The sequence below is a fragment of the Gopherus evgoodei genome, chromosome 6 (genome assembly GCF_007399415.2).
Source record: "Gopherus evgoodei ecotype Sinaloan lineage chromosome 6, rGopEvg1_v1.p, whole genome shotgun sequence".
In the NCBI taxonomy this organism is placed as follows: domain Eukaryota; kingdom Metazoa; phylum Chordata; order Testudines; family Testudinidae; genus Gopherus; species Gopherus evgoodei.
The window spans coordinates 66,083,006-66,097,959 of NC_044327.1; the positions used below are offsets into that span (position 1 = coordinate 66,083,006).

General features: G+C 41.4%; 1 protein-coding gene across 2 annotated transcripts in view; it reads right to left on the reverse strand.

The window, feature by feature from the left end:
• CAMK4 (calcium/calmodulin dependent protein kinase IV) overlaps positions 1 to 14,954 on the reverse strand; it is a 319,667-nt gene that overhangs the window by 14,524 nt on the left and 290,189 nt on the right. For both annotated transcript variants that reach the window (XM_030567611.1, XM_030567612.1), the window contains exon 8: positions 9,875 to 9,950. In XM_030567611.1, the coding sequence (XP_030423471.1) occupies positions 9,875 to 9,950 (76 nt within the window). The remainder of the gene's footprint in view (positions 1 to 9,874; positions 9,951 to 14,954) is intronic.

Genomic DNA, 14,954 nt, shown 5'->3' on the forward strand with positions numbered 1-14,954 from the left:
TTTGGAGCAGAGACTTGACATTTGTCGGGGGGCGGGGGGCAAGTCTAGGTTGAGGCATCTGAAGTGAGAGCAGGGAGACTGTCTCTCCTGTGATCTCAGTAACATCCTGCTAGTCCTAAGCAGCATGAGGGAGAACTTCAGAGGGGACAAGAATTGGATCTTCAGAAAGGTAACAGGCTGGGACAAGGAGCCTCGTGCAGAAGAAGGACAGAAACTGGGATTGGGAGTTGGGTTGCAGGAGGACTGGGATTGGCTGGGCAAGGCGATTAGTACTGGGAGCCAGGGAGAGAAACAGGGAATGGAAGTGGGGGGACTGGGAGCCAATAGTTAGTGGGGAGACAGATTGTATGAAGAGCCAGAGCAGAGACAAGGACAGTCTGGGCAAGGAAAATGGGACTGAGGGGGGATGAGAAGCTGCAGGAGAATTGAGAGTGGCTGGGCAAAAAGACTGGGACAAGGAGCTTTGGACAGGGGCATTACTGAGATTAGATGAGAAGCCTAGAGAGGGAGATTAGGACTGGGAACCAGTGAGGATAAGGAATGTGGGCAACGGGCGACTGGAGGCTAGGGTGGGGGTGAAAGATAGATTGGAGGAGGCACCAGGAAGAGGAGAACTGGGACTGGCCAGGCAAGGAGACTGGGGAGAAGGAACTGAGGTGGGTGAGGAGACTGGAACCGGGAGTCCAGAAGGGTGAGACTATCACTTGCTGGAGGAGACTGGGAGTGGAGATTGGGACTGGCTAGTTGAGGAGAATGGGATGGGGACGAGGAACCAGGGGTGGGGAAGAGACAGGATGAGACAAAGTCAGGTTGGACGGGATGAGGCAGGAGTCATACTTGGGGGAGAGGGGGATGGGCAGAAGAGAGTCTATGCTCATGGGAGCACAATATGCTACAAAGCCTGGAATAGAATCCAAGATTCCCAAGTCTCATCATTCCTCTGCTGTCAGCAAATATCTCCCATTAGCAATGTGTCCCTCCTCCTCCAGTGCTTGTCCACACAGCAGTAATAGTTATAATCCTCTATCAGTTACTCCATTCGCTCAAGTGGCAAAAGCCTGTGCAGTGGGACTAAAGATATCACTCTGATGATGACTCATGTGGGTGGCAAATGGATGCTATGATGGAATTCCTGTATTTTCAGTTTGCTTTTTTAAAAACTTAAGAAATCACATTAAAAATACTAGAAACATTAAGATTCAGTCAAGCACTCAAAAGTTCGGAAGTACCACAATTAAGGTTGACTGTGTAACCTTAATTTGAGCTCCTTAGAGTACATATTATGATACAGTCTAATTACATGACTATATACCATTTTTTCAATGGAATTTGTCTAATTCCTTGCACAGAATGAACCTACTCTGGGGATGAATCAGGGTTGTGTAGTGATGGAGGCTGTTGCCTGTAGGACCACTGCCTTGTTTGTTGTGGATGATGAAAGGTGAGCAGGGAATGACCGGGGGGACTGCAGGAAGAGAAGGGATGGTTCTCTAAGTTAAGGCTGTTGAATGCTGCCCTGGAGAAATAGATTCTGTCCCTGACTCTGCCAGAGAGTTCCTGTGTGATTCTGGGCAAGTCATTTAACCCAACATTTTTACAGGTCACTAATTATGCGCACATCAGTTTTTGGGGACTGATGAGATAGCTCTTCTGCAGATCAGACCCTAGGCTGAGTGCTCATAGCTGCAACTGAAGTCAATGGAGCTGTGCTTTGAACACATATAATGCTATATGAAAATGCTACAAATACTCTGAAAAGTTACGTCTTACTCATTTCAAATTGGGCAGCCAAAATTAGAGGATACTTTTGACCTTAATCTCTCCATGCCTCAGTTTCCCACATGTAAAATGGTGATATCCCCTCACCTCCTATTGGCGTTATGAAGATAAATTCATTAATGTTTGACACACTCAAGTACCATAGCGATGAATGACATAGCAAAGCCCAGGAGGAAATTAATATTTCTTTCTTCAGAACAGGGTTTTAACATTGCGCAGTAAATAAGCCTAGGGCCACACACTGAACAATAGGGATAAACCAAAATACTGAATAGCTGCCCTTTAAATGAGCATCATCCATTCTGTGCACTGAATGAGGCAGGAATCCTGTGGAAAGATAGTATGTAATCATGTAATTTCAGACTGTATCACAATGTATATGTACAAGGGGATTGAACTAAGGTTAAATTAAAATACAAAGTAGACCCCGAAAAAACCAAACAAAGAAACTAACCAAAAAAATCAAAACACCACAAAAAACAACCACACATACCCAGGAAAGTTAGTTATGTCACTGGATTGCTTGGGCCAAATTCAGGGGTAAATCTAAGCGAGTTTAGCTTCCGAGAAAAGTACACTTTCCTGCCACTTCATGATGTATCACACAGAAACCCACTCTCTACACTCCCTTATGCATACATTTGCACCTATTTAACCCTACGTAATTTATATATCTCTGAATTGGGTCCACTGGTTACAATCCTGCTCCTACTGAAATCAACTGTAGAACTCCCAATTATTGTATACAATAGCTGGACTTTAATCTGATATGTACAATGCATCCCACTAATTTATCTGAAGAATGATCCCATCTGCAGATGAGATACATTCAACGATATTTCAGATAGAAGGCAAAGACACAGAAATGATGACAATCATACAATACACTGCCTCCTGTTTGCATTACACTGTAACCAGGCTCATCATTTTACAGTAATCTCCCATCTAATCAATAAGTGTCCTGATGCTACAGAGGATTAGTGCATCTGCTGTCATGTTCTAGGTAAATATGATAGGTAACACAAAATGAAGATAAGAAAACAATGAACTGCAAAGAAAGTGAAGAGTGGTGCTATTAGTTAAATACAAGAGTAAACTCCAGTATTAGTTATCTTAGTTTTGAAAAACAAATATTTTGCACGCTATCTTGTTTTTTTTAAATGAGAGAGATGCCTTAAAGCTCAAGGAACTAATGTTCTGAAAAAGCAGCTGCTTGCCTGTGGGTGGAGTGGCTGCATCGTGTTATATAGCGAGCACAGAGACTCCAGCCTAAGAACATTCTTAGAACCCTATTCATGCTCAAGGCTGGCAGAGGTGGATTAGATTACAGCAGTAGAATCTTTGAGTGCTCTATTTAAGTGGGTGGGAACGGACTGCTGTCTTCTTGACCTCCTCACCCCCATTTGTCTGCTTCTCCCACCATCATATTTGTGCTGGCTTCAGAGATGCCATTTTCCCAGGGAATGCCCTCCCTCCATTGGTCTAAGGTCAGTACCCTACCAAGAGTTACCAAGATATGTAGTAGAAATTAGGTAACTAATAACAACAAGTCTGATGAGCAGTCAGAGGCAACTGATATTTATTTATAAAACAAACAATATATTTAATGCACATAAAATGTACATGTTTTGACTATCTTTGTTCCCAACTTTTGTATATGGCTTGTCTTCTTAGCATATCATGGGCACTACTGGAATGTAAATAAAAAATAATAGCAATCATGCATCCATTGACACATAGAAGGTTTATGGCTCAGATATTCTGCTGTGGTAATCTCTACTGATACAGCATGGGGGAAAGTGAATGTCAGGGAGCTGGTAATGGTTCTGTGATCATAGGTCTAATTTCACACCACCCTTGAGGGAGTTTAAGTGTCATCTGCAAACTTTATCAGGAGTGATTCTGTGTTTTCCTCCAGGTCATTGATAAAAATGTTAAATAGTGCAGAGCAAATAACAAATCTGTGTGAGACCCCACTTAATGATGACCCCCAGTTTACATTTACACTTTGTGACCTATGAGATAGCCAATGTTTAATCCATTTAATGTGTGCCATGTTGATTTTGTATCATTCTAGTTTCTTAATCAAAATTTTGTGTGGTATCACATCAAATGCCTTACAGAAGTATATTACATCAATACTATTATCTTTATTCAAGAAAACCTGTAATCTCATAATAAAGAGCTATGAAAATGTTTGACAGGATCTGTTTTCCATAAAGCCCTGTTGACTAGCATTAATTATATAATTGTCCTTTAATATTTTTAATTAATTGAGACCCATATCAGCTGTTGCATTGTTTTGCCCAGAATCGATGTCAGACTGGCAGGCCTGTAATTACCCACATTTTCCTGTTTACCCTTCTAAAATAGTGGCACAATATTAGCTTTCTTCTGGAACTTCCTCAGTGCGCCAAGACTTCTTAAAAATCATCTAGAGAGTTCTTCAGCCAGCTTTTTTAAAACTCTTGGATGCAAGTTATCTGGACCTGCTGATTTAAAAACGTCCAACTTTAGTAGCTGCTGTTTAACATCCTCCTGAGTTACTGGCGAAATTGAAAGTATTTCATCATCATATGATATGCCTTCATCATCTGTTTTTTCCCCCAAACATATAGCAGAAAAAAACACTTCTGCCTTTTCTGCATTATTATTAACAATTTTGCCAGGATTCTATTTGTTACTTATTGCGCCGAATTCTGCTGGCCACAAGTTCTCGTGTCCTTTTTGTTCACCTATCAATTTACTACAATTACTAGCTTCTGATTTATATTCATTACTATCAACTTTTCCTTTCTTCCATTTTATGTGTGTATGTGTTTATATATAATATAATTAATATATTTATTTCACTTCCCTTCTAAACCGGGTGTGTTTGTTGTTTTTTTAAATCATTATGGACTTTCACAATTGTGGCACTCTGGGCTTCAAACAGAATGTTCTTAAACAGTTCCACATTATCATTCACACTTTTCTTTTAAAATTCTTCCTCCTAGTTGATTTGGCTCATACTTATTTTCAGCTTTGTGAAATTGGCCCTTTTAAAGCACAAAGTATATATATTGCTGGTTTGCACTTTATTCTGTTTGAACATAAATGTGTTCAAGCCATGATTATTTGTACTTAAGCTACCACTAATTTTTAGTTCCATGGTTTCTTTATCTGTTAAGAGGAAGTCTCATACAGGAGAATTCTATGTTGGATGCCACACTTTTTCAGTTAATAAACTGCATCAATCATATTCAGAAATTCCAAAGACATTTTAATACTGGTAGCATGAGACTTGCAGCACGTCACTCGGATTGAAGTCCCAGAGCAATTTTTCCTCTACATTATAGATGGATACTTAAGGAGCAGGTCATCCTGTTCTCTGGTGTGATTTGGTGTTCTGTACCAAACATCAGGCAGGTGCCCCATCTTGTATCTAAGGCAACCAGACAGCAAGTGTGGAAAAATCGGGACGGGGGTGGGGGGTAATAGGAGCCTATATAAGAAAAAGACCCAAAAATGGGGACTCTCCCTATAAAATCGGGACATCTGGTCACCCCAGCTCTATCTGTTAGGACACTGATCCATAAGCATTCAAGGTCATTTTCCTCTGAGTTGTCAGTGACTTGGAAACAGATAATGTTTTTGACAGTGCCACTCCTCCTACCCTTTTGCCCAATTGATGTTTCCCATATAGGTTATAACCAGTGATTTTACCATTCCTATCATGGAAATCTTCCCACGAGGTTTCAACACCTACTAGGTCAAGTTCCAATTCCTGTTGATATGGTGGCTCATCACTGTTCTGCCACCTTCTCTGTCTTGCTCTTATTTTCTGCCCTGCTGCTTCTCCCTCATCTAAACTTACTAGAACACTATAGCAAATCATCAGTAATATTAACCAGAATTGAAATACTAAGGTATAAAATTGGTCCATTTTACAATAATCAGAGGGGACCCAACTCTGCAAGGTGTAGAACAACCTCAATCACCACTGACTTCAGAGGGAGGTTGCACACTCAGAACCTTTCAGAATCTGGCCTCTACCTAAGATTCCTCTTATTTCCTCCTTTCTCCCATTACCAGTGCTTTGAACACATTTTAGGAAACAATCCCTGACAGTGATTCGGCAGGAAGCACCAGCTCGGTGCACATCAGCTCAGCAGTGTAAAACCAGCTCAGCTTCCCATCTTCAGGTTCTTTCCTGTCCTTGCACAAAATGCACCGACTAGTAACATTGTGTAGTTTCCTATTTGTTAGAGATCTGACATTTTGCTGCTTATAACTATGGACACAATGATTACATAGTGGGTGAAAATGACAATAATTGCTGTAGTGTAGTTGCATGTAGCAGCTAGTTTACTGAGCCCCCATATGAGCTAAGTCATGCATAATGCAAGAGAGTACTTCCTTTTCTGAATATCAAACAAAATCTCAAATGTAAACAGTGGGGAAAAATCCTGCAGTTCTCAGTGGGCTAAGGAATTCATTTCAGCAAGACCAACTGAAGCTCTTGTAACCAGCATAATTAAAGAGAAAATATGCTAACAGCATCCAATTTGACAAGAAAAACAAGGTTTCTTCAAATCAAACCTAAATCTTTTTAAAATTTAACTCCATCCAGAATTGTGCAGAGCTAATGCATTAGGAATGACACAGCTATCACTGGGTGTCACTGCATCAAGGATTAGATTTTGTAGTAAAGTAGAATATAGTTGTTCTAGAGATAATCTGGAAAAAACATAATTGCACATTGACTACTATATGTAAAAATACCTCACCAATTGCAACATTCCAATGCTATCTGGCTTTGTTGTGGGTACTTATACATGGTACTTGCACTTATTCTGTCTGCTCCAGTTGTAGGCTCTGATAAACTAATCTCTACCTACTGCTACAAATATTTTCACAGCGACTCATTAACACCATATGATAATGTTTGTAATGCTTATCATGTGAACTGAAAGAGAGTTTCATAGAATAGGCGACTCTCCTACCCATTATTACTACTGCTCACGTCTACGCTTCTACTCCAAATAGTTAAGTGTTCCACGTAAGCCCATGGTCTTTTTTTCTATATTCAAAGTTAAACCAGTTTAAATAAAGCTGTGATTTGAAAATGATTTCAACAAACTGATGCAAAACACAGTGTGGACACAAGTTAATTTAAATCAGATTTATATTGATTTATCTTAAATCAATTCCTTACCAAATTAAGATAAAGCAATACAACCCACGTTTAAATTGAATTAAGAATGTGTTTTGTACCATATAAATTAAGTGGGTAAAAAAAAAATCACAATTTTCATTAAACCAGTGTAACACTGACAATAGACAAGGCCTCATATTTGTTAACTACTATGTGCCTCTCTAATGTGGGATGGGATTTCTGAAAATGTCTTTATAGAAGAACACAAGGCAGATCTTCTGCTGGTGTAAATTGTCCATTAACTTCAATGGAACTATGATAATAATTTACAATAGCTAAGGATCTGCCCCAATATAACTTGCATTAGAGAGGAAGGGGTAAAGCTGGATATAAGAGACAAGGTCTGAGATGTACTCCAGGGCATATTTGTGGCAGTCTTGAGACAGGGAAACAAATTTTGTTATAAGAAAATAATGGACAACAAAATGATCATAGGTATCCAGAAAAGTGGGTCCCAAAATGTACAACTGCCTGTGTTCCTCTTCAATACACAAACCACAGATCTGAGGTTTAACACTAATAATTTATGACCTGTGTGTGGCAAATCTCCTCTAAGAGAGTCTTTCATTCTTTCCTATCAATCATACTCTAATTTCTTATATTAAGGAGATCCTGTTCTTTTACAGGAAAATGAAAGCAGATCACTGATCTTATTTATGCTTTATATAAAAAAAATTGCATTTCCCAAGATTTTGTATTAAAATAATTTGTCAGCAATATATATATGTGTATATATACCCCCCACATATATATAGTGTGTGTGCGTGCGTGAAATAGTGTGTATGTATATAGTGTACACACACACAATATAAATAAATAAATAAATAAATAAATAAATATCCTGTTTTCTTCCCCTTCCCAGAGTGTACTGACTGAAATCATTCCACAAACATGCTGCACAACAAGAGAAAACAAATCACCCTAGCATCAATGTTGCCACAGGACTAACAGAAGTCACTCATTCTCCCATAAAGAGAAGGGTCAGAACAACAGATGTACGGCATGCAGAATGCACAATGCCCTTCAATTATCAAAAACCTTCTTCAGAACCGTTTCATTTATGCAAAATAAAATAACTGTAATACTCATCACTAAAAAAACAGGCCATTCTTATTTAGATACCAAACTACAGAGTTAGGTGCCTAACTTTACGCTTCTCTGTTTGAATATTTGGGCCTAAACTGGGCAAGACAGTTGTGTAAACAGTGCATAACACTATAGAAACCTTATTTGCCTAAAACAATTTGGGACACTTTGGATCTTACAATCCTTTGTCAGTTATATCTCTGACTACAGAACAGTATTGAGTTTAACATCGAATATTTTGATGATTATGAACTATTTCAATCCAGAAATAGGGCAAACAAGCTTCTTTTTCTTTTGAGTGGGAAGGCCATGCCTCTCCCACTCTCTGGGCCCAACAGCTCACCATTTCTTTTCTGCTTAACTGCATGGCAGACTTCCAGATGAGAATCTGGCTGTGAATCAGCAGCAATGGCATTTAAATCATGGCACCAAAAATGTTGGAGGTTGAAGTCCCCAGAAACCCTGGTGCAGCTGTGCTCCTTGCTGTTACAAGGCAGCTCAAGTGCAGTCATGTGCTTTGATTTCTTTTTGGCCCACTGTGTCTGCTCTTTTGAAAAGACAATTGTTTCTATTTTCAACTTGCATCAGAGCACAATTCTGTTTTATTCTTTTCCGTCAAGGTTTTTGTGGCATACTCCTCACTGTATAATATCTAAGCACACTAGTAATTTTATTTACAATATAGTTTAGTAAGTGCACTATTCCCCAAAAGGAAATACATACAGTATACCAGATCCTCTGCTGCATTTGAGGAGCTCTCAGCTTTGTGCTTCCTCATTCCTGTGGTGCTCCGAGCCAGGCTGCGTCCCTGGGCTGCGTTAAGTTACACCAGTTGCCAAGATATTATGGCAACTGGCACTTGGCAGGGCATAAGGACAATTCCTGCAAGCCAGCTAAACTAGCTCTAGGGCAGCTATTCAGCAGCTGAATGGGGGAAAGCTCCCCTAATGCAGCCCAAGAATGTACAAAATTCATAACAACTAAGTTTATATCCAAAATCTTTGTGGGATAATTGTATATCCTTAAGTATTTATTAGTGGCAAATACAATCTGGCATTGCCTATGATATTTCCAATGTAGCTCTTTTCTACAGCTCATAAATGCTTTACTGCTATTTATTTAGATATGAAGAACACTATTTTACATGGTCTCTGTCCTTAGGTGCTTAAAATCTAAAGAGGCAAAACAGAGATGAAAGACAAGGAAAAGCTTTATTTACTGTATTTAACCAATGAATTACCCATTATTCAATGTGTCCAGAGATCACTTGGAGTAATAGGTTTATCCTGTATAAAGTATCTTAAAAGAGATACTTAAGTAGTCTAAGTACAAAGTTAAGTCTTTATTGGGGGATATCAATAATGAATCAAGTTATTAAAACATTGAAACATAGAAATGGAAATATTGCCCTTGAGCTTTTTCAACCCATACACAACAGTGTGCTAGAAATATGACACATAAATGATTATAAAATGGCCCATTTAGTTTCATTGTCTGTGCTGAGTGAAATGCAAAAAATAAACATAATGTCTAAAATAAATGATTTTTACAATTCTTTCATGTTTAATGAGTGTTTGCAGTAATTTAGACAAGCGATATTATGATATGTATGACAAATGTATTACTTAAATCGTCTCTGTGCACCTTCAAATAATTTAAATACCATTAAAATATAACCCATATAAAACAAATTAAGAATCTTTTCACTTTCTGTTAGCACAGTTCAGAATGTCAGAAAAATCTGTGGTCTTGAAAATGAAACATCAAAATACCCTATTTTATATTTCACTTGGTATTACTGTCTAAACTTACAGGATGTAGGTGATTATTCCCAAAGACCACATGTCCACCTCTGGGCCATAAGCACATCCACGTAGAATCTCTGGTGCTGCAGATGATAAAAACATCGTCACTAAAGCAAAAGTTTAATAGAGAAATAAATAATACTAATAAAGGTCAGGAATTTCAGACATGTCTGACTTCTTAACTGAGAATGTAATTGCAATGGGTCCTCTTCAAGTACTGTAGAACGAATAGGGCCTGACCTTGAAAGTCTTCACTTAGGTAAAAAGTGACAAAGAGTCCTGTGGCACCTTATAGACTAACAGACGTATTTTGAGCATAAGGTTTCGTGTTGGAGCACGAAAGCTCATGCTCCAATACGTCTATTAGTCTATAAGGTGCCACAAGACTCTTTGTCGCGTTTTATAGATCCAGACTAACACGGCTACCCCTCTGATACTTTACTTAGGTGAAACTCCCATTCATTGAGTAAAGAGCAACAGTAATTTTCACTGAGTAAGGACAGCGGGCATGGACCACTAACTTGTAAAGTCAAGGGTGCAATTTAACTTTGATCTCCAATCTGATTTTAGAGAAGAAACCAGATCCATGAAAGGGATAATGGGCAGCTGCAGAAGTATTGTAGCTTGAGTTTTACTGACTACATGACATTTATATATTTTTATAGTTCCAGTAATTCTGAAGTCAAGTTGGCTCTATAATTAAGGCTGAAACTCACTCTCCATTACAAGTCCTATTTCAGACCCCATCCATGTCTCTCTGTGCCCAAATCTATTTGTTCTAGATTTTCTCATGTTCAGTCCCCCATGGGAGGAATAGGGTGCTGTTTACTAAAGACTGACATTCTTAGGTGTGGAAAGCTGCAAGAAGGATCACTCCAGAGTCAAGAACTTTTCCTTGAAAAAGCCCTGTTGCCCAACTTAAGGAGTTCAACCCTGGGAACAGACAGCAAGAGTATTCCAGTCAACTGCAATTGCCACAGTAGGGTACAGGGGAGAGGCAGTCTCTGAGGAGACTCACAATTCTGAAATAGCAAAGAGAAGCCATTATTCACCAGAGGAGCTCAACCCATAGATGCTGAACAATAGCCAAGAGAATGATGTGTGCTTCATGTAAGATATGCACTTGAAGCCTATGCTTGATATGAGATACATACTCCTGTTATGCACACACCTACATGCACACTATATATGCCATGACGTGCCTCCTTGAAAATACCCCTCTTTTCCCCACAGCTTTCAAACGTTTTGTGTTTTCCCCACTCCCTGATAAGTTTCTGACCAGCACTGTCAGCTGCTGTACTCCTCTGAACACCATTATCAGAAGCCTCTGACTCTGCCAGCTGCCAACCAGCCGTATCTTCCTGGGGCAAAGTAGCCAAATATCAGTGAGGGAGCCAAATCTTACAGTGAAGTCGAGGAACACAACCCTTGACATGATGCAAAGATGAGACTCACCCATCCCTTTCCCTCATCCCTTGCCACACCAACCTTCAATTTGCCCTCTTCTGAACATGCACTGCAGTATTGTCCTTCGTGAGGCCTATGGGCTGGAACAGTCACTACTGGCTCTCCTACAAGGGAACTCCCAGTCAATGGATTTGCAAAAGCAAAAATATAGTGAAGTCTCTCTGGGTCCATTCTAACAGTCCCTTATTTGTCCCTCCTCCTCCCACCTCACGGGGTAAAGGGGATAGATTCCCTGGAGCACTACTGCTACGCTACAGCCTCCTGCACAGACAAGTTTACGTGTGCACAGAAGGCTTTGTGAAGCACAGAGCACAGAAGGCTTTGTGAAGACCCTCTGAACTTGGATGAATTTCACCGACAGTGCTGTTATAGCATACAGTACTTTTAAAAAATACCATTTGCCTGCCAGACAAATGATAGAGAACAGCTAACACACTGACTTTCTATGTTATATTTATGAAAAGCTGAAAGTCATTCTTTGTAGTTTGTATTGTTTTTATGTAAACTGTCATTTTGATTCTCCCATGGAAGCAAACCAATATCCTCCTGCAGACAAGATGCACGTGAGCAGTAAGACTTTCTGCAAAGCTATAGCAATTAAAATATGGAAACTGAATCACTGAGACATCCTGAATAGCAAAATGATCATGGCACTTACTTTGTGCTAAGAGAGGAGGAGGAAGAAAACAAACATACAAACACACATCTTGTATAACTTATATCAGAACCAAATGCCAGATCCACACTAAGCCTATCTCTACATGGGATTACTTAGGAAAGTTAAGGAGAGTTAGCTAACGGTATGAGGTCAACACACATCAATTAAACCATGTTAAACCCCTGTGTGGCTGCTCTTATTCAGGAATAATGTGGCTTTGGGTCTCTGTAATTAATCCTTCTCCGAATCCTCCAAAAATTACTTTTGCCAGGGTAGTTTGTTTTGTTTGGTGGGGCTGGACTCAGCTATAATGACAAAAGCTCAGTTTTGCTGGTATTAGCTGCATCACTAGGAATGCTTTGCTGTTTCAGTATACTGGATTAGCATTACCACTTTAGCACTCCTGGTGCAGACCTAACCTAATATGTCTTGTCCCAGCCCCAGAAAGATGCACTATTTTTCCTCCTCTCTCTTGGGCTCTGTGGAACTTCAGTACTAGGAGTTTCAATTACATTTACCCAACTCTTGTAACTTTATTCTGACTATCAGGGGTTATTCTTACTTTCTCTCCAAAGAGCTGTTATGGCTGGGGTGGGGTTGGGATGAGCTCCCAACACCTATAAAATGTTTATAAAAGGCCGATGTCTAGGATGGCCTCTGACAGCCAAACTCCCCATCACTTGTCTTCATGTGGTGCAGATATTTTCATTAAAAGTGAGGTGCGTGAAAGACAGGCACCTGATGTCCTTAAAATAACTAGACAGTTCAAGGCAGCCTACCTAGGAGAATGAAATCTCTGATCTCAAGCCCCCATCCACGGGTTAAATGAAGCCCAGCACTGGGCAGTGGTGACACCAGCACTGCCTGTTGATAATCCACCAGGTTTATGGCAACAAGGTGGGAAGAGAGTGAGCACGTATTTAATCTAACTGGGGAAAGTTCCTTTCAGTGTGATGTGTGTCAGGGATGGCAACTGATATGCTAGAGGCTGGATATAAGGAGGGGTGAGGCTGGCCTGTATGCCTCCTGCCAGGGACTACTGCTAATTATCTTTCTGACCTCTGCCAGAGGTTCACCCACGTCAAGCTTGGCAGCCCTGGGCCAACAAGATTTCTGGCAGCCTGTGTCTGAACTGCCCTCTAGAGGGTCAGAGGACCAGTGGTCAGAGCAAAGAATCAGACTAAAAGCAGTGACCTGCAAAGCCAAAGAAGCCCCATATTTCAAAAGTGGCAACACTGGGTATATCCAGTCTGACATGTAAAGGTATAGAAGTCACTGGTGTGATGGTAAGGAGAGGTTTCAATGTGATGGACGGGGAATGCAGTGAAGGGGTTGGCCTTAGATTTTAAATACTCCTATGCAGGTGACAAAAGGGGGCATAACAAAGTGTGGGTGGGCAGGGAGAGGAAAGCTGAGGAAGATGGTGTGTGCAGTTATTAGAGTAAGTGACAGACTGATGGCTGTTAAAAATTAAAAGTGTGTCATGTTTCAGATATCGGTGTAGGCATCTCAGCCCGGACGTGATGAAGAGGAGCAGACTTCCTACCAAGATCTGCAGGTGTTAGCAGACACAGCAGCCCCCAGGAGCTGGTGGTGGTGCTGGGTGATCTGAATGCGCACACAGGCAGAAACAAAAGAGGGCATGAAATGTGTGTAAGCAGAGTCAGGATAAGCTCTACACTGACATCTGGTGGAAAGAATTTCAGAGAGTGTATTTGCATAGGCACACCTACCCTATCCCAGACTGCCAAGCTGTGGGACTGCTTGGTGACAAATTGCTCACCCTCAGTTGGGTGGTACTTGCTAGACAAGGGACATGGGTTCCAAAACCCAGAGAATTGAGAGAGGCTGGGGACAGGTATCTGTGCCTGGTGGTGCAGTTGCCTTGTGGAGCCAGAAGCACCAGTTCCACCCCCTCCTCTCTCCACTGTGGAATGTCAGAGTTGATTTTTTATTCCCTTAAGAATTTAAATACAGGTTACTGAGCTGAAATCACTTTGGGCTAATGGTGCACTAGCACTGGGGCTCCCCTACTATGAGCTGGAATCACTAAGAGCTGAAAATCACTAAAAAGCTAAAATCACTGAGCTGAGAGCACTGAGTACTGTGCTAACTAACGGGGAGCCCAAAGCTATACTGTGGAACAAAGCTGCTGGCGGAGTGGAGCAGTTTGTGGGGACGGCTGGAGCGGATCACGGGACAGCTAGTGGCAGCGGAGCGGCTGGCAGAGCGGAGTAGCTGTGAGACGGGTGGAGCGGCCCACAGAGCGAGCACAGCCGAGCAGTTTGCAGGGACAACTGGAGCAGCTCACAGGACAGCTGGTGGAGCAGAGTAGCTGGCGGAGCGGAGCGGTTTCTGAGGACGGCTGGAGGAGCAGAGTGGAGCGGCTGGTAAAGCGGAGCAGTTCGTGGAGAAGGCGGGAGCAGAACCCACGGAGAGGCAGGGCAGTTGGCCCCGGACCACGTAAGGTGCCCCTTTCTACCAGGCTGTGGGGGGGAGACCTCTGCAGATAGACTCTCGAACTTTGGGGCTGCACTGACCCAGGACAGAGACTTTTGGGACTGTGGGTGATTTGGGGGTTGCTGGACTCAAGAGCCCAGGAAAGAGGACACAGCCCAATTTCCTGGGGTGGGTCTTTGCTCACGGTTTGGTCTATGAACTCTAGTTGAGGTGTTTTTCCCAATTTAGTGTTTGTTGTTTATCTCATGTATTAAATCTTTTCTGCTACACCGAGACTCTGTGCTTGCGAGAGGGGAAGCATTGCCTCTTTGAGGCACCTAGGGGTGTGTGTAAGATTTTCCCAGGTCACTGGGTGGGGGCTCGAGCTGGTTTGGCATTGGGTTATTGAAACGGAACCCCTGGATACTGAACCCGGCCCTTGTTGCTGCCAACTCAGAGGGGCAGAAGGTTTACATGTGTTTGGGAACATGCAGCCTAGAACTACGAATGATGAAGGGAAAAT